Genomic DNA, 22,805 nt, shown 5'->3' with positions numbered 1-22,805 from the left:
TGCGTTTATCACGAGAGTTGGGAGCTTCCCAAGGCCGTCGTGACGTCGGTCCGTGACGTCAGCAGCCAACGAGTCAGCCCAAAGTTTTCTTACCTCGGCCTTGCTTCGGCTTCTGTTTACGTCGCGTCGCCTTTCTCCTCTTGCCACTTTTCCTCTTTTTTCTTCCGTTTCATTCCCGATGGCGGGTTCTCTGGAGGGCGGGGCTACGACTGCGTCCTCGCCCCCGATTGGACAAGAGCGCCATGACGCGAGCTTTCGTCTTGTTCGTCAACAAAGTGTCCTGGAGCGGGACACTGTGTTGCCGCCCAGTGGGTGCAAGTGGTAACGCAGCAGAAAATAACGCCACGCGCCTCTCTTGACTTGAACTTTTTTTACACCAAGTCAGTCCAAGCAACATTTTGCATGTTGAATGTTTGTCTTTCCTCTTACGCGTCAGACAAGTCACACTTGTGTGCTGCTCAGACAAACCTGTCTGGCAACCCAAATGAAAACAAATATATACATCGTTGAATCCAAAGGAATAAGCGGCCCTAATCAACTTTCTCACACGTACAACACATAACTTTTATTAGTATTTTCGACATTCATCCACCCATTCTCACAAACGCTTATCGTCAGCGTGAGTTATTGTTATTTGTTTTGGGGAAATAACTTGATTATTTTTCAAACCAGATGACTTATTTTCTTCTTTTTTCAAACCCAGTTTTTTATTGTCCTTGTTCTAAACATTTTGTTTTTATTGGATCTGCTGTGTGACGTCACACAGTGGTGGCCAAACTCTCTGATAAGAAAAAACTCACAACACAAACATTCTCGAGAGGCTGCGTACACAAAATGGATGGCGCGAATGTGTCGGTGATGAATGGCGACGGGGAAAGCGCGTGGTGGCTGTTTATTAACAATTGATGGATTGACACGCTTGTGATGGCGACAAAGAAGAAAGCGGAGGCGTGGCCGCGAGCCGCTTGAACCTTGAACGGCAACAACACACAAAAGAACGCAAACGCCTTCCTTGGCCGCGCCAAACCTTCTTCGCTTTCTCGTCAAGATTGTGGGAAGATTTTGTGGATTTCATCATCTTCAAGAATCATCAGCAATCAAAACTAAAAAAAAAAAACCATGTGACAAATGTGACATGTCTTCACTTGGGCATCTTCGCACCTTTGTCCGGGTCCTCCTGAAACAACAAGGTCAACTTTTACCTTCTCACACGTGAGACTTCATGACCAACTAACATGGAAGACATTTTGTCACGTGGCAAGTTCATGCATGAGCTGACATTTGTAACATTCGTAACAAAATGATATCAGCATATTTCAAAGACATTTGCCGTGACGATGTTTTTGACAATATTGGTAATAATTACTAAACAATAGATTTGTGTTTGGTGCTTCGGAATAATTTGAATATCTCAGCAACCTTTCTCCAAATTGAAAATGCGGCGCAACTGCATATGTGAGAAAAAGTGGCTCGAAAGTCTTTTCCCGGCAAGATCGAATTGCCGCTTAATGAAGAAACGCAAACACAAACCTTCAGAAGTCAGCGGGCCCGTTTTTGTGTTCTCAAGTCAAGAAAGTCCTTTTTTTTCTTATTCTCGTGTCGACAGGCAAAAAACGTCACCTTCGCTCGCAGCCAGCTGGTGACGTCGTGCTTTGCACGTCGCAGGCATTTTCTTGTGTTGTTGGATTTTTTTTCCTCCCTTGCGGTTGTTTACAACGCGTGTATTTTGCTGTGACCGGCAACCCTGTCGCGCGAGCGCTATTTGGCCATGAATGCCTCTGATTGGTCAATCAGAGGAGCTGGCGATTCCTGCCCCGCTGTTGATTGGAGACACGTGGTTACGAATAACGCAAACGTGCACGTTGGCACGCGCTCGCAAGGCGCTCGCCGTCTCATCGAACCCGATACACTTCGAGGATGACAACGTTTTTCTGACTGACGTGTTCATGACGTGTGAGCTGTTGCAGTCACGTGACATGTTGACATGTTGCGCTGTTCTGAGGACATATATGACGTTTGTTGTTGACATGAAATGACTTGAGCTGTCCTAGTGTCGTACCCGACAAGTGACGTGGGGCTTGTATGATCCGTCCTGGGGACGCGTAGCGTGGCCAAATGACAACACGACCCGTCCCGGTGACAGCAGGTCACGTGATGTGTCCGAGCGACACGTATGAGACGTCATCTTGACGTGCGCCCTTTGACATGTGAGGCGTGTGAGGACTCACGTAGGCGGGGACGGAGTTGACGTTCCACAATTGAGAGTGTGTGTTGTAGAGCGGGATGTCGGCAGGGTGGTTGTAGCGCCCCCTGTTGCAGCAACACCAGAATATCTGACGGCAACAAGAAGACAACATAAGTGCGAGTGACCTCATCGTCAAATACAGTTTTCAAAACTAACAAATGTATAATAAGTATAAAAGATGTACATTATCAAGTGGGCGTAAAAAGCAGGACTGAAGAGGAGTCAACGTTTAAACGAGCTAAAACTAGACTGAGCTTGAAATCGAACACTTCCTGTTTTTGCTCGTCTTTCAAATGCAGTTTTAAACAAAATGGCATGTGCCGCCATCTAGTAGTCAACCATGGAATTACATCCAAAATAAACCCAGTTATTAACTAGACAAGAAAAAACAGCAAAATGCGTGACCGGGAGCCTGCAAACCGTGATGAGGAAGTTTCATGTGTTATCATTCAAGTAATTAAATGCTGACCGTGGCGACGAGCACGGCGAGGAGGAGGCCGAGGAGCAGAGCGGCCAGAGCCAGAAGAGCGACGCCCCAGCCGGGAACGGCGCCGCCAGCGCCCGCTGCAGCAGAAGTCTTGCTCGTGGCGCCCCCTGTGGCGGTGGGCGTGGCGTCGGCGGATGTCGTCACGGCGGTTGTTTCGTCGGCGGATGTCGCCACGGCGGTTGTTTCGTCGGCGGCGCCGCTGCCGTTTGTTGCGGCGGAGACGGAAAGCGCGGTATACCGTCCGGTGTTGTCGGGCTGCCGGCCGGTCGTCACGTCGCTTGACGCGCCGCCCGTCGTCGATGCTGGGGGGGCCGTTGTCATGGAAACGCCACCCATGATGGAACACACTGCACACATGTTGACAAGCGTCCAACATCACAGAAACACAGCTTGTAGCGTGACCTTTGACCTGTATGCTGACCTGTCATCCCCATGGCGAGCATCGTCGTCGTCCACATTCTTGTGCAGTGTGTGCGTCTGTGTGCCTGTGCGTGTGTCCTCCTTTAAAGCGGACACCTGCGCAGAGGCGGAGCCAAAAGGGATGAGGCCACACCCCATCACACCTGCAGGAACACAGCGCCGCACGGTGGACGCACTTTGCACGTGCACGCTGTCACGCACACTTGTCTCGAAGTTGATGCTCGTCAATCCCGCCCTGAAAAGAAACCTTTTGCCTCGAACCCCCGCGCTCGGATGCCTGAGGCCACCACGCAACTGGCCACACCCTCTGCATGTCCCTGCTTGGTATGTGGGCGTGTGTTTAATGAGCTGAGAAACGTGTGTGTTTTTCATATCACTCGTGTGTGTGTGCGTGCGCGGCAAGGTTTTTACAGTCATGGAAAACAAAGCAAAGTGTGAAAAGTAAAGAATATCCGTTCCCTTTGAAAAAAGTGCATTTGGTCCAACTGCTTTATCGCTTATCAGCATTTGAAATGCAAACAAACACACGTACGTCAAAATCCAAATTCGTTTCAACACGAAGAAAAAGATGAGCTTTTGCTGCCCCCTGCTGGCGTCTTGCTTTCTTAACATTTTCACATTTTGGGCTGTTTGCCTAAATGTTGCTCCCTTGTGACACTAATGTAGCTACATTTTAGTTGAATAGTTAAATGGTACTTTTAGTAAATGTATTGTTGTTATCGTTACTTCTCCTTCTTTCCATTTTGGTGAGCGCTTGACCTCACGAGGGTCGCAGGAGGCGGGGCTTGCCGGTTGCCAGCCAATCGCAGGGCACACACACACCAACGACCATCCACGCTCACGCTCGCACCCAGGGACAATACGGAGGGTTCTATTCTTCTGCTTTGTTTTTTTACCATCTCTGTGGGACTGCAGATGAGAAAATAGCATTTGGCTCTCTCAATGTTTATTAATTATGTACTGTCACTGATATAAATAAATACATGGATATCAAATAAAAAGCGAATTGCTGCCAATTCAACATCCCCATGAAATCATTTTGTGAAATATTTCGGGATACAAATCTCGAACGATCCTACGCAAGGTGAAAACCGAAATATATGGAAGACAATGAGTGTTGCAAAATGAGACTTCATTCTTGGAGAAGGGAAACGTCCCAAACCTGCAGGACTCCGGCCCCCCAGGACCCGCTTTGCCCACCACTGATCTAATGACTTTGTGCAACAGCCATTTGCTATTGAAACAAGTCAATGTATTTTTGTTTTGCGATGACGTGGAAACCTTTTGTTTTCAGATCGTATGTGTTCGCGTGCTTTCGCGTGCTTTCGCGTGCTGATGACGTCATCGGCACGCGCGAGTCGCCCCGGCGGGCCACACGGCTAATTTGTTGCAAGCTAGCAGCTCCACTTTTGTCACTTGAATCCAGCCAAGCTGCTCTTAACTACGCCAGGTAACTTTCATCTACGTTTGCTTTCCTTTCGGTGCAGAAAGTTCACAGATGAAATAAGTTGCGAGTATTTGACATCTTCTGTCCAGGTTTTGAAAATGTGCTCTTTTTTTCCCCTTTTTTTTTTAACAATGCTTTTTTGGCACGTGTGCAAGTCGAGCTTTGTTGGTGCTAAATGTATGTCAATCGAGTAACATTAACGTATCCCGCAATCCTGTGGTGTCGTCCATTTTGAGAGTCTGAATTAGTCAGCAAAAAATGAAAATATCATGGAAATCCGGACAATTGAAAAGTATTCAAAGTCACTCGACAGGAAAGCTTTTATTTATTGCAAGGACAAAACCTTCGTAATCGATGGTGAACACGCCCGAGTGGCGTAACGATCACGATACGGCGGCCCTGATCTCATCTGATTTCTTTCTCTCTCTTTTTTGATTTCTTTTTTTTTGGTCCAGCCCATTTTACACCTTGAAGGATTTTCGGAACCGCAAGAGTCAAAGGAAGCTGCGAGCGGTTTGTTTGTGGATGGATTCATCACGACGCGGCACAAAGTAAGCGCACGTACACAAAAGGGGCGAGTCGCACAAAAGTCGTCTGCCGCAAGTTTGACATCCTGGAAAGAAATCAGCGACGCGAGCGGCTGCTGTTTTTCTTTATTGTGCGATCTGGACGTTTTTTTGTTTTGCGCTTTGCTCTCACTCGGGAGCTCCTCCCCTTTCTCCGATGTGCTCAGCTGGTTCACTTTGCGAGAAAGCGCGTTCATTCATTTCATATCAAATTGCGTTCTCAGTTTTGATCGGTTTTGTGCCGATGCCAGAAAGCAGATTTTCCAGTAAAAGCTTGCCTGAAATGAAATGATGCGAACGAAAGCAAACATTGTTGACAAGTCGTCATATCGCTTGCGTTGGTGGCAGCAGTCCATGCTCGTCTTTGGTGTTTGATTGATCTGCTGATAACCGATCAAAAGGCCTTTTGGGCTCGAAAAAACGATATCAAATCACAACAAAAATGCTTTTTAAAAACGAACCGAAACGACATTTTATGTTGACAAAACTCAAAATGTCCTTCGTTTGAGTCTTTGCTCATGAATTTGATGCGTGAGCCGTTTCTTTATTTTTATATGAACCGTAATAAGCAGACGTGTGCCACGCGGAAGTGACGTCATCAGCAGCCAATAGAAAAGCACCTTCAGATGATGTCGCTCGCATCGCCGCCTCCTAACTCAACTCGAAACCAAATTCCCAAATGATGATCACCTCGGTACGTAGTCGGCATTATTTGGATTGTGCGCTTCTTCAATCTTGTGACAAGTTTTGTGTGACGTGTTTGTGACAAAGACGACTGGCTGATCAACTTGCTATTTGGACTTTTTATTTGGAAATCGATTGAAGACAGAATTGATGATCAAAAAATGGTTTCCAGATTGCGATTGGACGGCGCCGCCGCCGACGTCGCGTCACATTCAGCTGTAGGCGTCTCGGCCGCCCTGCGATCGGCCGCTCGGCGCATCCAGCGGGAGTTCGGGGTCGAACGTAGGCTCCGCCCCCAGCTGGCCTGCGGGCAGAGGGAGGTCGGGTTGAGAGGTGGCCTCGGCGCCGCGGGTGGCCGCGGGGCGACGTGACCGACCGTTCGGCGTCAGCGCCGCGGCCAGACGGTTCCAGAAAGAGCAGCTCCTCTCGCGCAGGCCTTGCTTCTGGCTGAGGGCGGGGCTGAGCTCCAGAAAGGTGGGCGGGGCCCCAGAGGACAGGACCGGACGCCAGCGGGGCAGAGAGGCCGCCGGCCACGACGCCGGCGGGTTTGGATTGCTGAGGGGAAAAGCAAAACGGCGTCATGGCTCGTGCGCTCAGTTTGGCGGGCGGGACAAAACGGCCGCTCCGTGACTTCCGAAGCGGATTTATGTGTCGGCCAATCAGACGGACGGCCGGTCGGTCTGCGTGCTTGTGGGTGCGCGCGCCGTCACCCGCTCCTGACGAAGTTGGCCACGTAGCTCATGACGGCCAGCGAGAGGCGGCGCTCGGTGGCGGTGAAACGAGGAGCCCCGAACAGCAAGCGCACGTCCGGCGGGATCGAGAGGTCGGCGCTGCAAACAGGAAGTGGGCCCGGTCAGGACAGGAAGTGGCAAGCGGCTGCGGGCAGGCGGGCGCTTAGCACCTGCTGGCGGTGGCCGGCTGGTGGTACAGGAAGACGTTGGCTCCGCCCTTAGCGTAGTGGCTCGCCATCCGCAAGGTGGGACAGATGATGAACAGGTCTCTGCAACGCACCTTTTCAAACTTCACCATTTCAAATCGCAAAAGACAAAACAAAAGACAAACTTTTTCTTGCCGCCCGCTAATATCGTCTTTGTTCATCCGGACACATTTTGCCAAATCGGAGCTAAGCGGCGTCCATTTTGTCACATGCCGTCGGCTGGAAATGACATCACAGTTGCTCAGCTTTCAGGTCACGGCCAATCACGGATCAGCTTCCCAAAGTCACATGACCTCAGAACTGAGCAATCTTTCACAAGACAAAAAATGTTGTTTTTGGGAAGACGCTAATCTCAGTTTTTCGCTTCTTGTTTAAAATCACGTTTCCACAAAAGATTTGTCTTTTTTTTTGCTTGACAAATGTCACACAAACTGTCTTACACGCTCATGCCACTAGAGGGAGCCTCGTGATGCTGTTGTGAGCTCACGTGGCAGCCATTTTGCCAGCAAAACATTTACACGCTTGTCATTCAGACGACGGTTGTCAATATCAAATAGTTTTAGATTCCACGAATCCAATAATCAGAGCAAACTTTATTTTGCATGAAAGTCGATCATGAAACATTTTGCCGCCATTTGAGGTTTGGCAGTGAAGTAAAAAAAAATGGATTTAATGTTAATTTAATTTTGGATTCCTCACAAAAGATTTACAGTTGAGAGGCTGAAATCCGACCGTTTGGAAATGAAATCCAGAAGATGATTTGATGATGAAAGTTGTCAGTTCATTTGATTATTGATCAGTTCTTCATTTCAAATGTGATGACAACTTTGTATGAATTTGCAAGTGACGAGCGTGCGGAAGCGGCGCCGTTGGCGTTTTTTCCCCCCAAAAGTCAAGCGAGCCGAATATCGACGCGCTTTGCCGTCCGTCCACTTGTGAGCTGACGTTTGACCTTTCTGACCTTGTGGCGTTGTCGAGTGCGCGTGAGAAGAGGTTGTATCCGGCGGGGGCGGAGCTATGGTCCAGCGAGTAGAACCAGGCGGCCGCCTCCTTCAGCAGCGAGCTTCCCGAGGCTCCGCCCAGCGAGCGGCTCAGCGCCTCGTAAAACGCCGTCTTGCCGGCGGGCAGCGCCGCCGTCGCAAAGTCCTGAAACAATCGGCAGGCGTCCGCGTGCGCGCCTGACCCAAAATGCCTGCGCATTGAACACGCCGCGTGACCTCCTGACCTTGACGCTTTGCATCCGGGCTATGATTCCGTCATCTTGCGACGTTCCCAGCAGGAGGTCGACTCTGCGCAGAGACGCCGGCGCCTCGTCGGCGTCTGGCGTGGGCGACCACGAGCGGAAGGGCCCGCCGGCGGCCAGCAGCTGCAAACGCAGGAAGTGGCGTGAGGGAGGGCGACGTGGGCGGGGCGCGCCTCGTACCTTGGTCTGAGCGGCGTTGAGCGCGCGCACGGGGGCCGCCCTGAGGCACGCCGCCGTGCGCTCGTCGTCGTCCGTGGCGCAGTCCAGCTCGGCGGCCAAGCGCAGCGTCAGACGTCTGGCGGCCGACGGCGTCTGGAACGCCGACGGGGAGAACGGCGAGCCGCCCTGCACACGCGCACGTTTCATGTCAATAACGCAACACGTGCACGCGTTAATTCACAAACACGTTAAGTTGGCGGGAAGAACAACAAACGTCGTACACGCAAACAAATAATCCATTCGAATAAAATATTCTCTCTCGCTCTCTCTCTATATAAATATATATATATGATAAAAATATAATAATAATAAATATAAGAATATATCATATAAAAAAATACCAAATAAATACAAATGTAAAATAATAATAAATAAATGATCCAAATGGCGGCCGCTCACTCACCATGAGCAGCATGCGTTGGAAAAGCGGCGCGCGGCGGCGCAGGAGGAGCAGGCCGGCGATGTCGGCGCCGCCGCGCTCCGCCCCCACGCTCACTCTGCTCCGGTCTCCGCCCAGCGCCCAAATGTGGGCGTCGACCCAGCCCAGCGCCGCCTCCTGGTCCGACGTGCCCCAGTTGCCGCCCGACGGGCCTGACGGGCAACAAACGGTCGCGTGAGTCTCGCGCGTGCGTGATTGTGCGCGTTATTCATGTCAACGCGGGTAACGGTGGCAGATGCCCGTTAGTATGCGTGCGCGCGCGCCACCTGTGGCGAGGAAGCCGAGCGCGGCCGTCCTGTAGGCGGCCGTCACCACCATCAAGTTGCCCAGCGCCGCCAGGGCGGAGCCGTCCAGGCTGGCCTCGCTCGACGGGTTGACGAAGAAGAGCAGCACCGGGACACGCCCCCTCTGACGCGCACACACGGGAAGGTCAGCCCATGTCACTCGATCTCATTTGCATATCGGCGGGCGTCATCACCGTGGCGACGGGCCGGAAGACGTCGAGGTACAGGCAGTCCTCGCTGGCGTCCGCTCGGCCCGGTTGGATGCAGGCGGGCCTGAGGGACACGCGCGCGTCAGCCATGTTCAGCGAGGCCGTCGGGCGCCGGGCGTGGCACTTACCGCGCTCGCGTGGCGTCCCAGGTCCCCGTCCAGTTGGCCGGCTGCGCCTTTTGGAAGCGCAGCGACCCGATTGGCGGGCGGGCGTACGGAACGCCGAGGAACCGGAGCACCCGCTTCCTGTCCCGGCCCAGCGCCGTTTCCACCACCGCGCCCCGCAGGGTGCCGTGACCCGCGATGGCCACGCCGGTCGATGATGGCGACCGCGCTGACGACAATAAGGCGAACACGTCAGCGAGCACACGGCGCAGGTGCAAACGTGGAAAGCGAAAACACGCGATGAACACACAACAAACATTTACTGCCGCGATGGCGCATAATGAAGACGCGCTGCGATGGGCTGACCTTTCCTCAGGTACACCCGCTGGGCGGGCTCTCGGATCACGAGCCGGCAGGAGGAGGCGGGGCTTGCTGAGTTGGGGGCGGAGCTTAGCCCGCACACGGCAGAATCGGGGTAAAGGACGCATCGAGTCGCCGACTCCAACTCGGCCAATGACACGGCGGTGCAAGACTCCGCCTCCTGGCAGGCTGAAACGCACAAGGAAGTCACGTGACCTCGGCCATCTTGTGAGTTGACTTCCAAATTGCTCCCCGGACAAAAATCGAGATTCAGGATTATTCGATTCGTTGTTTCAATACGAGTCAGCGATCAGGTTTGGGGAATCAAAAGCGTGCCGCAGCTGGACGCCAAACGCCTTTGGGGGTTTTGACTTTCTGGACCTGCTGGCGTCCCCAACCAGGACCGATAGAGATTTGAAAAATAGGTACGCTATTGTCCCAAAAAATAAATCACTGGGAAAAAAATGTGCGAGGCAGTGAAAGGTGAACAAACGACATTAGCGAGGGAAAATGGATTCCATTTTCAGCCTGAATGTCGTCGTTCGAATAAATGTACTTAGGTGATCCCATATTTACTCTTCTAGTATTGCAAAGCATGAATCGTGCAGCTGCAAAACAGGAAGTGTGCCTTATCGCAAGATGGCTGTTGAAACCTTCAGCGCTGAAGAAAAAGACGTATTCTTGTCTGCACAATGACTCATCTCCTTGAAGGTTGCGGCTGTGTGTCCCCTGCCCATTAGAGCAGCAACATGTGCGCAAACCAGGGAACAGCTCAAATCAAAGTGGCTTGTCTTCCTTGCGTGTCTGTTGTTTATGAAATGTTCTCGTTGACTGAACTTAGCCAAAAAGTGAGCAGGGAGCGAGTGAGTGTGGGTTACCGTGGAGACACCAGTCCCGGGTCCGGACGGGGTCGCTGGCGATGTCGCGGCTGATGTGGATGACATCATAAGAAGGCCACGACGCGTCCAGCAGAAGCGACGGCTCGGCCAGCAGACTCCACTCGGCCGCGGACGCTGACGACAACGACGCCATTTCAAACACTTCCGACTCCACCACGACAAGGACATCGAACCCGAGCGCTGTGCTCGGGATGGACCCGTCGCACACTTTTACATTGTGGCGGTTCCGCATTAAAACCAACGCTTTTCACAAGGCAGGCCATGACGTCACTGTCATCTGATTGGCCGACAGATTTTCAGGTCACGTGGATTTCACACGCGTGAGGCGAGCCAGGCAGGAAGTGGCAAAAAAGAAAATGGCACGACCTGTGCTGGATCTTACCGTTGCGTTGCAAACTTGGCAGACTGAAGGCGGGACACAAGGCCGCAGCTGAAGTCCACTGATTGACTGAAAACATGCACATCCCTTACACACGCTGTCTGTGTCACGCGTGTGCGTGCGTGCGTGTGTGACGCGGTTACCGGGTTTTTGGTACCAGCCGAAAGGTCGCGGCCACGTGCGGACGTCACTTGCTTGGCAATCTCCGACCATCCAAGAACTCTGCTGGTCTTCGTGGCACGTTTGGATGCCGAGACTGATGAGAATCACGCAAGACACGCCCGTGCCACCTGCACGCACACGCACGCACGCACGCCATCTTACATGTATGTCACGTGTGTGTCACGTGTCACAGCAGACGAGTCGTGCGCTACCGTCTTTGGCGCCGTCTGCGATGAAGCCAAAACCACGGCAGCAATCGTCCTCATCGCAACGACGCTCGCAATCCCTGAACCTGCAAACGCGCGTGCACGTGTCACCTGTGAAAATACGCTTGCACGCGCGTGCGTGCGTGCGTGCGTCTTACCCTTCACGCAGCGGCGTGTTTGCCTTCACATTCACTCGAAGGCGCACGGAGTAAGAGATCATCTTCTTGAAGGGAACTCGTTGGTAGAAGCTCTTGACCGGGCCCGCCAGATCCACTACACGTGCACACGTGCACACGCATGTCACGCGGTCAGATGACACGCCACCTGACGTGCAACATCCGATGCGCGTACCGTTCTTGCTGAAGGTGTTTTTTGGCTTCCTATCCAGCAGGAGGCGACAGGGGCGCGCGAGCGGCGAGTTGTAGGCGCCGCACACGCGACTGTCGGCAAACAGGAAGCAGCCGAAGAAATCCGCCGAGTCGTCGTCGTCCTCGTTCAGCTCGGCCACCGAGCAGCCGGCCTCGCCGTCGCAACCTAACGCCACAACGACAGGTTCGTGCGTGCGTGCGTGCGTGCGTGCGTGCGTGCGTGCGTGCGCGTGCCGGCGCGTGTGTGAGCGAGCACGCACGTGTGAGACACCACAACGTAGCGTTGTGGCGAGTGAACATCTTCTTGTTGAGCAGGAAGGACAACACAGGACGGGACTTCTGACCGTCCACAACCGCCACGTCGTCTTCGGACAACCTCGTGAACTTGTGCTGCGCTGAATCTGCACGCGCACACACGCACACACACACACACACACACACACACACACACACACACACACACACACACACACGCACGCACACAAGAGGTGGCAAATCCAGGTCCAGAAAGTAAAAAGCCTGCCAGCCACAGTTTGCCTTTAGCATCTTGTGCTAGCTGACGAGCTCCCTAGCTAGCTGCCATGGTGCTCGCTAGCTCTCTAGCAGGTAAATTGATGGCTAGCAAGCTAGCTAGCGCAAGAGGCTAAAGGCAAACTGTGGCCGGGTTTTGACTTTGTGGTTCTGGATTTGCCAGCTTTGGCACAAGTCAGGTTTCCTTCCAATCGAATTTTACAAGCAAAATGATTTTAGGGGAAATTGAGTGACGACTCCGCCGCTGTAGGTGGCGCTATACACCATAGAGATGTGATCCACCGATCATTTTAAAGAAGAAGAACAGGAAGCGACTGCGCCGTGCGATGCCGTCGTTTGAATTTGCTTTTGTCATTCTTGATCAACCGTAAGCGTTTTTTTTTGCGGTTTTCCATCTAAAATTGCAGGAATATTCACTCCTTTAATTCATTCCAGAAATATTTCTGTTTTGTCTTCCGCCACAAACTTTATTGTCCGCCATTGCTTTGTGACTACTACGATATCCGGTGAATTTTCATTTTCGCATTTCTTGAAAATTCAAACCAAGACGGCAGGATGCAAACCCGACGAAGGAAGCGACTTGAAGGTACAGACCGTCAAGAGGCAAAGTCTCGTCTCCGTCGACTGCGCAGGAAGTAGCACTCGATTGGTCTGCGGAAAGAGAAGAAAGGTCACGTGACGTGACGTCGACGCCGCCCGGCCCAAGGACGACGCGGTGCTCTACCGCCGCTCAGGTAGACGGCCTGGAAGTCTACGATGGACGCCGTCTCGTTCTTGGAGGCGGGAAGCGCTGACTCAGCTGCTGGCAAAATGGCCGACGTGCTTCAGCTTTCATTTATTACCATTACATTTTTCATAAACGCTTTTTCCAAATGTTCTTACGGATGGCAAATTTTTGTCCTCCAAAGTCAAAGAGGAAGTTGCCCCGCTGCTTGTTGAATGCAAGCCCCGCCCCACAGACGCAATTGGCCGCGCACTGTCCAAACGCGTCCCAGTCCTGCTGGCCGCACATCAAGACGGGCGGCGCCCTGAGCCAACCGCACAGCGTAGAACCTGAAGGGGGCGGGGCAGACAGACGGCTCAGCCCAAAAGTCACGTCGCCGCGGTCACGTGCAACACAAGCGCGCCGAATGAGCGGACGCGTGCGCACGCACCGCCGTTGAGGCTGTTGCGGTTGAGGATGAACCCGCGGCAACAGCGGTCACCGCGGCAGCCCAGCTCGCAGAAACGATGGGCGTCGGCTAGCGAGGCGTCGGCGAACACCGTCGTCCGGAACACGCCGGACTCCGCCTTCGCCATCGATGACCTCATGAAGTCAGAAGTAGACTCCGCCCCTAAAACACACCTGTACGTCCTAACGTGCACGCGTACTTGCTGGTTGCCATGGTTACTTACCAATCTTCCTGATGACCAGCGCGTCGGTGGCCCCGCCCCTCACCCTCACGAAGCATCTCAACCAATCAAAGAGCTCGGCCTGACTGTTACCCAGAAACTCGTTTGCCTGCACGCACACACGCGTGTACACGCTCACTGTTTGTTTTGGGGGCATGCGTGTGCGTGTGCACGTGCGAGTACCTGGTCAGAAGTGTTGCAGTGCGTGTTGAGAGCGTGTGTGCTGTACATGTGGCACTGGCCGCTGGACAGCGCCACATGGTGGCAGGACGTGTCCACTGCACACGCTGAGAAAAAAAAGCGCACACATCACGACACAACAACACACACAACGGTTGCATTTGTACAAACTGCGTGCGTGTTACCCTTGGCACATGTTCTGAGGTCAGAGGTCATGCGCCGCAGAACTTCCGTGTCCTCAGCCCCAAAGATGACCTCTGACCTGGGGACAGCCCGAAAGCTGCCGAGGACTACGCACACAAAAACACACACAGAGTCAATCTTTTCTGTGATTGGCTGACGGATTGTTTGTTTGTCACCTGAGCATTCGTCATCAGTGAGGGGCGTGTCACTCCTGGTCCAGTTAAGCTCCGCCCCCTCACTGTTAAAGCAGCTCCACTTGCCAGACAGGAAGTCAGACTGAGCCGGCAGGAAGTCGCCGCCCTCAGAGCAGCGAAGGCCACGCCTCTGACAGTCTGTCACACCTACTCACGCACGCACGCACGCACGCACGCACGCACACACACAGTCAGTCCGCGTCTGCTGTTGTCGGTCGAGCAGACGATCGACAGCTCACATTGATTGAGGGCGAAGGATCCGGGAAAGGAGGAGGAGCCTCTGGGACATTGCCTGCACAAGTCCCGCCCCTCCGTGTCTTGATAGGTTCCCTTGGGACACAGAGGACACGCCCCCCCAGCCGAGTAGCTGCCAGCTGGGCAAACGACTGCGCACAAAAATGATGTCATCAGATTGTGACCTCGTTCCACCGCGATGTCATCAACACACTCACCACAGCCTTCGCCGTCGTCGCTCAGTCGGTAACCGTGGGAACAGCCCACTCGGGGCGTCGTCATTGACACCAGCTGAGGTCGCGAGGTCGCGTCGATGCGCTGAGTCAGCAGACGCTCCAGACGCTCCCGATGACGCGACACGCCCAGGAACGCCGCTAGTGCGCCGGGAAATATGGCGCGACGTCACAGGAAGTGACATCACGTCACTCTCGTGACGCACCTTCACTCACCCATGTCGTGAAGGGTGGGCAAGTCAGAGGTCGGGAGGTCAGCCATGAAGACGGTCCAGCTGACCGTCACGCGCCACGACGCGTCGCCATCGCAATACACGCGCAACGAAGAGTCGTCACACACGGACACGCTGCGTCCCGATGCCGGGAGCTACACGCACACACACAAACCTGCCGTTATTTGCTGTGTCGCTTTCTTATTTGTGTGCGTGATTTGACCTGAGCTGAGCAGAGCCCCCTGCTGGTCATGTCGCGCAGAAGCTGTGAGCGTGTCGCTTGCGGGTTCCGACACGGCGCCGCCAACGACCAAATGTGAGACGCCCACACACGCTGAGCAGGCACAATCACTACACACACACACACACACACACACACACGCGCGCAATGAGTACATGAGGAAAGTTGTGGAAAATGTGGTCAGTTTCAAAAGTTGTACTCTGGCAGGCTCCAGGCAGAGGTCGGAGGTCACCGTCCCACTGACGACCGATCGCGTCGCACGTGAAGCTGCGGACAGGAAGTGAGTTGCGATAACCGCCGTGACACACGAGGTCGCAGCTTTGGCGGCCATCTTGTGCGGGGCGGCACACAAGGCTGCCGTGGGCGACGGCGGCGACGGGACAACCGTCGGGACCTGGCGGACGCAAGGTCACAAGGTCACTTCCTGTTAAGTTTAATTGAGCAAAATGCTAACTGCAAGCTAGCCACTAATCTGAATATATGACGGGCTAGCCGATAGCCCGTACGCGCACGTGCAAGCCGTTGAAGCCACAGGGCGGCCATCTTGCTCCTCCCATCTCGTGAGCAGACTGCTGTATAAACTATACGATAACGTACAGATTAGACATATACAGTTAGTATATGGCCTGGGGTGGGGGTGGGAGTTTTGTGGGGGGTGGTCACTATTTTTTAACAAGTAAAAAAATGAAGTGGACAGCATGCGCTACTTTGAAGACCCCCTTTTTCTTTTATCGCTCAGTACCTTAGACCCCAATATTAGATTTGGCAGAGGCATCTTTCGTTCGTCTGAAGTTCTCTTCTTTATGATTAGCACATTTAAAACACGCTGTTTCTACTTAAGCTCTGTCCCAATTTGGATGCTGTAAATGTATAGGATCGTATGCTGAGAAACGATTTTCGGGAGGAGCAATATGGCGGCCTCAAAAGTCTTATATTCGGATAAGTGGCAATAGCGCATTAGCTAATGACTTCCTGAGATGTGATGACGCTGTTGACTTGTTTAGCAAAACGCTAATTCCGTCGACAACAGCGCCGATGTCATCCATCAGCTGCACTAGATTTCAGCTCAGCGAGCACTTACGCTCACAAGATGGCGTGCGTCCCGTCACTTTCAGTTCCCGGGTTCCCGCCACTTCCTGCCCGTTCTCAGACACGCACCAACAGGAAGTGACATCGCACTGAAGAGGGACGAAGGAGCCGTCGGAGCGACACTGGAGACCCTGAAGTTCACACCAACTGGGACCTGAATGCAACACGTAAACACGCTTCAACATACCATGCGCTCGTATGTGTCATATACGCTGTTCATTTGATGACACAAAAAAAAGGTGTCTCCGGCTTGGGAACGGATTAGCGGCATTTGCAATCATTTCAATTGGCAAACGCGGTCACACGACAAATCAAACGTGTCGAGGTGTCGCTGTGTGTGTGCGTGCGTACACGTGAGCCGTCCATCAGGGCCCCGGGTGGCGTCCCGCAGGCTGTCCCCGCTCACAGGGTGGACGCACCAGCCTGCGGCGCCCTCTGTCTGCAGCACGGAGAAGCGACCGTCCTGAACGCAATCACAAAAAACACTTCCTGTCACATGGTCGCCTCGGGCCAATGGGCATCGTCAGTCAGCCCTTCGAGCTGGCGCGTGCGCGTGCGCGTGCGCGTGCACGCTTACCTTGTCGCACTGTGTGCGGTACCCGGAAGCATTGGCCGTGATGTCAGAGGCTTTCATCCAATCAGAAAGCAGCAAGTGACTCTGAGCTCTCTGACAGCGTGTGAGACCTGCAACACGCACACACATTTTTTCACTTTAGTGTAAGTTTGTGTGTGTTTGTGAACGTTTGTGTGTTGGCTTACATTCGACCAGAGGGCGCGAACGACTGCTCAGAGTTTGCGGAACATACTCGCCGTCTTCATCAACACACCAACACTGACCTGAACAAACACACGTGCATGTGTGAGTGCGTGCGCGTGTGCGTGTGCGTGCAGGTGCGCGTGTGAGACCTGTGCTGAGGTAACACTGCGTGGGCCGCCATTCCCCATCGTCGTCACACTGTGGACTGAACGGCTGGTAGCCGACACGTCCTGCAGGTCGCAACATCTGCACGGCTGGAAAAAAAACAAAACAGAAGACGAGCAATAATTGATCCCCTCGTTTATCATGGTGGTCACATTCCAGTTCGCACCTGCAGCGGACATCAACCGCAAAGCAGCGATCGATTATTGGTGAAGACATATAAAAAGCAGTCCATCTTATTTGTATACATTTGAAAGGTTCGTATCAAGCGAGAAAAAGTTGACTGTTGCTAAGCCGTTGAAAGTTGTAGTACCAGTGTTAACCACAGGACGGCAGACATCGCTGATTAGCGCCTCCAACTCTGGCGAGGCTGCAATTGTGCACCGGAGAAGAAGAAGGCGTCACGTTGCGTCTTGGCCACCGCAACACGCGCTCCAAAGTGCACAAACAAACGCTTTCTTTCTTTTTCTTTTTCTTTCACAACACCGAAAGTTGCTTTGAGGCGTTGGTCAAGTGGAGTCCTCTAAAAACATGGAGGAGTTCCACGCCGAACTCGTGTTCAAGCGCGTTTGCTGGCTTCATTGGACAAGAGTCAGATTTGATGACGACGCCAATCAGGCTGTGACGTGTAGGAGGGCGGGACTCACTGGAGTAGGCGGCCAATCGCAGCGCAGCTTTGGAGCGGCTCAGCAGCCAATCGGACGCACGCAGCGCCTCCCGCGATTGGCCCACCTGCAGCTCCTCCGGGGTCAGATGCAGACCTTCGGCCAATAGGAGCGCGTATCCCGCCGGGATGTGGGAGGAGTTCGAGAGAGCCACCACATTGCTCACTTCCTGTCTGAAGGTCTCCACTTCCTGTAACGCCCGCCAGCACTTGCCTGCGCAGTCGCAGGACGGCAAGTCAACAATATTTCACAAATAATCACAACGACATCCACGCTTTGCTTTTCTGACCTGAGGAGGCGCCAGGATTCTGAGGGCTCGTGTCTGCGCCTGAAAGACCACAAGAAGAAATGCAAGGAGGAGAAGAAGGAGGAGAAGAAGGAGGAGGAAGACGAGAAGGAGAAAACGTTACAGGCCAGGACGCCGCCCGACGAGGGCGTAGCCGTCGGCGCCCCCTGCTGGTCCACACAGGAGCACCCGGAAGGTCCACACTGCAGAGACAGGAAGCGTCCGTCCGGCGAGCACGCGGGAACGTGGATGTCGGCCCCCGCCGCCATCTTGTCTCTCATGCGCAGGGCCGCCGCCCTCTCGCTCTCGCAGCGTGATGGGCATCGAGGCCGGACGCCGTGCGCTCGCGTCCCTTCGACCTCCAGGCCTCGCGGGGTCACGCACCAGCACTCCCCGCCCTGACACTGAACCTCCCGGAAAGACCCGTCGGCCGCACAGCGAGGAAGGAAGATGGCCGCCGCGCCGTCTCGACGGCCGGCGGCGGCGCAGGAACGGAAGACGCCCGTCAACACCTGGAAGAAGACGACAACCGCACCAAGATGGAGGCAGACTTACTGAAGCTCGCTGGGACTCGCCGCATTCATTTTAGCATTAGCATTAGCATTAGCATTTCAAGGTCTTGTGTATTTTCCTTGCTGTCATGAAGCAATTGTTGACATCGTCAGCCTCGTCCTCTGTCGCTAATCCCGCCCTTGGGCTTTGTTTAGAAATGTGGACTTTGCAATTCCCCAAAACACTTTGAAACTCATGAATTTAGCTTCAGCATTTTCATTCGCATGATTATTTAGCATCTAACATGAACAGTACCGTTGGCGCGAAGATTAGCGTGAGCAAAGGCGTTAGCATGTAACGTCAGCATTGACATTAGCGTTTGCAATTTCAAATTCCACATCAATTTTAGCCTTAGCGTTACAATTAGCATTGGACATTCTGGTGTTTCGTTGCGTTTGACATTCACGCGCACACCTGACGCAAGGAGGCGGATCCTGAAGCGCTCATCAGGGTGAGCCGGACGCCGGCCAGGAAGTCCCGGTCCTCCAGGGCGCGGCTGACGGCGAGGACCAGTTTCTGATGTTGTCGGGGGCGGGCGGCGGCATCCGCGCGTACGCTGGCCCGCGTTCCCACCGAACCGCTAAGGTTGAAGTTGGCCGCGTTCTTCAGGAACTTCCCGCCAAACAGAAACTCCTGCAGACGCTGAGGAGACGGGCTGGCCAGAGCCTCCAAAGCCCCGCCCACTGAGGGAAAGAGCCCGTGCAGGACGTCCACCATGACGGACAGGAAGGACAGAGGATCCGCCTCCACTGGAAGGAGAGCCTCTATCGGTCGCAGGAGGGCTTGACAGGACGCCGAGTGCTGCGCCGGCGAGGAGGCGGGAAGACGAGCTTCCAGCGGACCCGAGAACAAGCGAGACAGCGAGACGCGGCGAAGCGAGACGCAGTCCTCTGACGCAACGCCGCCTTCACACACAAAAACAACAACAAGAATCCTTCTTGCGTGAAGGTAACATGCTAACATGCTTTGCTAACATGCAACGCTCGTTCGGACGCAGCCGTACGCCGCAGATCTCGCTTTGGTGCGGACTTCGGTCTTAAGATCGTGGTCCGGTTCCCGTTCAGACACTCACCACAAACCAGGAAGTCTCCGCGCTGCCGCGTCCCGGGGAGCTCCGCCCCCGTGGAGTCCACGCACCAACACTGCCCCCCCTGCTGGCACTGCTTGGAGGCGAAGGCGCCGTCTTCGTGGCAGGACGGCACAAAAACGCCGGACGTGGCGGCCGCCGCCCTCCGCTCGTCCTCGCACGCCGACGGACCTGCCGGCGGCATCAGAAGATTGATGGGAAAGACCGCCGCTGCAAATTCTGTCCCGACTGAAGAGATGAACGACGGCAGGGGAAGATTTGCTCTTTGACTCCTGATTTCCGCCTCGCCGTTTGGAGACGATAGCCGTGAGTCCGATGTGCTTTTGTTCAGTTGCGCAACAGGGCCAAGTGACCCCAACTCTTCAGTCCGGGTCACCTTCGTTCATTCGACCTTCCTTCACTTGGACAGTTCGGCCTCCGATCGCAAACGTCTGCAGCTCCGCAAGACATCCGATAAACTCGATCGTCGTCTCAGTCGAACTTACATCGGAATCGTCCGCTGACGGCGAGAGCGACTGCCAGCATCCTCCTGCGAAGAACTTTGAAAACGGTCGACTCGGCGAAGGAGCGAGCGACGCCGGAGAAGACCGAGTCGTACACGTCGGACGGCAGCAGCTCCACACCTGCGGCAAACATCAACAAACGTCGCCATCTTCATCATCGTCCTCATCATCATCCTCGGCGTTACCTGTGTCGGCCATCTCGCGCCCCCTGCGGTCGGAGCAGAAGCAGTAGGCGGAAACCAGCGGGAAGACCTCCCGGAAAGATCGGAATGTGGAAAAGGCTTCTGGGAATCTGCCGCAAAAACGGCGGCGAGCGCGTGTGATTTGCATGTTGGACGTTTACGCGTCATGACAAGCGTGCGCCTGGCGTGTGCGCGTTACGTGTTGAAGGCGCGCAGCAGGTCCAGCTCTCGGCTGTCCGTCGTGTTGACGAGGCGACACTGGACGGGAAGGAAGCCGCCGTCCTCGGAACACTGCGGCGGCGAAGACCACGAAGACGAGACGGCGCCGTGAAGGAGACGGCGAGAGAGCGCCGAGCAGCTGCCGGGACCTGCCGGAGGTCAAAGGTGGGAGCGTCTGTAATGTGTGCGCGCGCGAGTGCCTTTGTGCACGTACATGTGCGTGGCGTGCGCGGCGTGCCCGGCTGCCGCGTCCCGTACAGCTCCATGCCGTCCTGGTCCACGCACCAACACTGCCCCCCGCTGGAATCGCACTGCACTGGCAGGAAGTGACCCGACGGCGAACATCGCAGGGACGACTGAAGTTGGCACGGCGACGCACCTGATGCCAAGCGGACAAAAAACGCGTGCAGCGTTCAGCCTGCGCTCTTATTGGCTGGCTCGTCAGTCATGTGACCTTCAGTCTTACACTCTGGAATGGATCCGTTGCTTCGACTTCCGGCCGCTTCCCGTCCTTCGGAATCAACGCACCAACACTCCTGGCCCCGCCCACTGCACTGCACAGGCCTACGCGCACGTGCGCGCGCACGAGAGTAAGAAGGTCATTCAAGTGAATATCAATTTTTATGTTTGATGATTTAAAGACGCAATCCAATGGATTGCGCTGCCCACCTTGACCACAAGGAGGCGGTCATGCAGAGCCCAATGGAGGACCAATAGAATTCTCCCTCGACTCCGACTCAGTAAGTTTCTATGATTTGTCATTTTTTGTAACTTCAACCAATCTTGATCTATCTCGCACTTCGCATACATAAACATGCATCTGGATAAAACATCTGCCTCCGCGCTGTCGCTTGTCAAATTGACATGCTAGCGTTAGCATGTCAATGCCATTTGCATTTTCATGTTTGCATGAAGAAGCGAGCAGGCTGTTCTGAAAGCAACATTTGCGTTTTGAAATATCCAACGTGTCGTTCCCTTTCTGGAGTAAACTTCAGCTGGGAGAGGCAAGAAACAGCTTGAAGTCTTGTTGTCACATCGGTTGCGTTAAGTCAAGCGAGAAAATCGCGAATCGGCGGCACGCGAGCGTCCGGCGAATACCTGAAGCGTCCGTCGTGAGCGCATTGCGGCCGGCGGTCGGGTCGGCGGGCAGCGGCCCTCGCGGCCTCGCACGCCGTCACCGTCGAGTCCAGCTGATATTCTAAACCGCAAAAGTGACATGAAAATGGCTCGTCTCCACGGCAACTGCAACATTTGGACAAACGCTCAAAGACCGACGGCTTGCATGTGGCGGGAACACAGACAGCTCGCGTTGAAAGAAAAAGTTCACAATTCAGTGCATGAATTTCAATTTCCTCGTTTCCAGCAGCAGTGAGAAGTTTTTTTTTTTTTCTTCTTCACTTGCTGGCGACCGAAAAAGACATCCGAGGTCTCGGGTGACGACCAATCATGGCTCACTTTGCTAACGTTACATGACCACATTTGGGAAACAGGTGTGCCAGCTGTTTTTGTCCTTCTGCTGCAAGGAAAGGGAAATCCATGTCACTTGATGCTGGCCGCTTGTTGTCAAGCGTGCTGGCGCCATCTAGTGGCGGGCGCCTGAAGCACGCTTGGGATCTTCAATGGTTGCTTGTCAGGCCGAGATGGCGAATCCAGGTCCAGGAAGTGAAAACCCCGCCACAGTTTGGCTTTTAACGAGAACGCCAAACTGTGGCGGGGTTTTCACTTTCGCCATCTGTGACGTCAGGACAAAATTGTCTATAGAACTCTTAAGTCAAGGCACTTGTATCTCAAGGAACCACTGCATGACTCCGACGAGAAGCTTTTCGGCAGACGCGCCAGCCGAGTAGCAAAGGATTTGTAGCGGCTTTCGCCTCACCTGAAGGCCGGGCGTCGATGGCGCCGAGGGCGTCGAGGGCGCCGAGGGCGCCGAGGGCGGCGGGCGAGCGGCAGACGAGCAGCGCCAAGGCGACGGCCAGCAATCTCCCCATGGTGGTCTTCTCGGCGCTGATGGCCGCGCTGGCGCTTTTAAGGCCTGGGGAGTGCTGAGTCAGCGTCCTCGTGCGTCCGGCCAGGCGGCACCGAGAGGCGCGATCGGCGGCGTGACGTCTCGCCATTGGACGAGAGGCTCGGAGGGCGATCGTTGAGGGCCGTTGAAGAATTCCACAGGCGAGCGCTCGGAACCTGTTGGTTTAGGCCGTAACACTCCAGATTTTCTCCACAGTTGTCGGGTTCTGTCCTTGCAAAT

General features: G+C 54.2%; 2 protein-coding genes across 5 annotated transcripts; both read right to left on the bottom strand.

The window, feature by feature from the left end:
- Nucleotides 1-584: 584 nt before the first annotated feature.
- Nucleotides 585-3,424, bottom strand: LOC147173064 (uncharacterized). Of its 2 annotated transcripts, XM_086077391.1 has the most exons (4): nt 3,154-3,424; nt 2,715-3,079; nt 2,229-2,333; nt 585-1,177 (listed from the first exon to the last, which is right to left on the bottom strand). In XM_086077391.1, the coding sequence occupies exons 1-4, from the start codon at nt 3,188-3,190 to the stop codon at nt 1,142-1,144; spliced, it is 543 nt and encodes a 180-aa protein (XP_085933517.1). In that variant the 5' UTR covers nt 3,191-3,424; the 3' UTR covers nt 585-1,141. The 2 variants fall into 2 exon arrangements, 1 of the variants encoding a protein (XP_085933517.1); XR_015095282.1 differs by lacking the exons at nt 2,229-2,333; nt 2,715-3,079; nt 3,154-3,424 and adding an exon at nt 1,531-1,883.
- A 2,529-nt stretch (nt 3,425-5,953) lies between these two features.
- On the bottom strand, nt 5,954-22,770 carry tg (thyroglobulin). Of its 3 annotated transcripts, none has more exons than XM_086078917.1 (49): nt 22,437-22,768; nt 21,659-21,758; nt 21,027-21,124; nt 20,775-20,939; nt 20,541-20,709; nt 20,345-20,451; nt 20,142-20,279; nt 19,642-19,827; nt 18,984-19,474; nt 18,142-18,529; nt 18,021-18,059; nt 17,714-17,944; nt 17,054-17,158; nt 16,907-16,984; nt 16,725-16,831; nt 16,499-16,610; nt 16,140-16,301; nt 15,258-15,452; nt 15,041-15,168; nt 14,822-14,972; nt 14,591-14,746; nt 14,378-14,524; nt 14,121-14,285; nt 13,947-14,051; nt 13,765-13,868; nt 13,585-13,690; nt 13,344-13,523; nt 13,072-13,242; nt 12,914-12,991; nt 12,784-12,840; nt 11,919-12,059; nt 11,642-11,824; nt 11,449-11,563; nt 11,297-11,376; nt 11,066-11,212; nt 10,926-10,991; nt 10,523-10,657; nt 9,651-9,833; nt 9,309-9,513; nt 9,166-9,244; nt 8,954-9,095; nt 8,652-8,839; nt 8,210-8,374; nt 8,012-8,152; nt 7,748-7,932; nt 6,751-6,849; nt 6,560-6,679; nt 6,226-6,404; nt 5,954-6,153 (listed from the first exon to the last, which is right to left on the bottom strand). In XM_086078917.1, exons 1-49 carry the CDS (start codon nt 22,672-22,674, stop codon nt 6,062-6,064), a joined length of 7,302 nt encoding a protein of 2,433 aa, XP_085935043.1. In that variant the 5' UTR covers nt 22,675-22,768; the 3' UTR covers nt 5,954-6,061. The 3 variants fall into 3 exon arrangements, with proteins under 3 accessions (XP_085935043.1, XP_085935044.1, XP_085935045.1); XM_086078918.1 differs by having other exon boundaries at nt 12,914-12,988; nt 22,437-22,767; XM_086078919.1 differs by lacking the exon at nt 10,523-10,657 and having other exon boundaries at nt 22,437-22,770.
- Between the last annotated feature and the right edge of the window lie 35 nt (nt 22,771-22,805).

The sequence above is a fragment of the Leptonotus elevatus genome, chromosome 6, assembly GCF_054856555.1.
Source record: "Leptonotus elevatus isolate MCC_2025b chromosome 6, RoL_Lele_1.0, whole genome shotgun sequence".
Lineage (NCBI taxonomy): Eukaryota > Metazoa > Chordata > Actinopteri > Syngnathiformes > Syngnathidae > Leptonotus > Leptonotus elevatus.
This window is presented reverse-complemented; position numbering and strand designations above follow the sequence as displayed.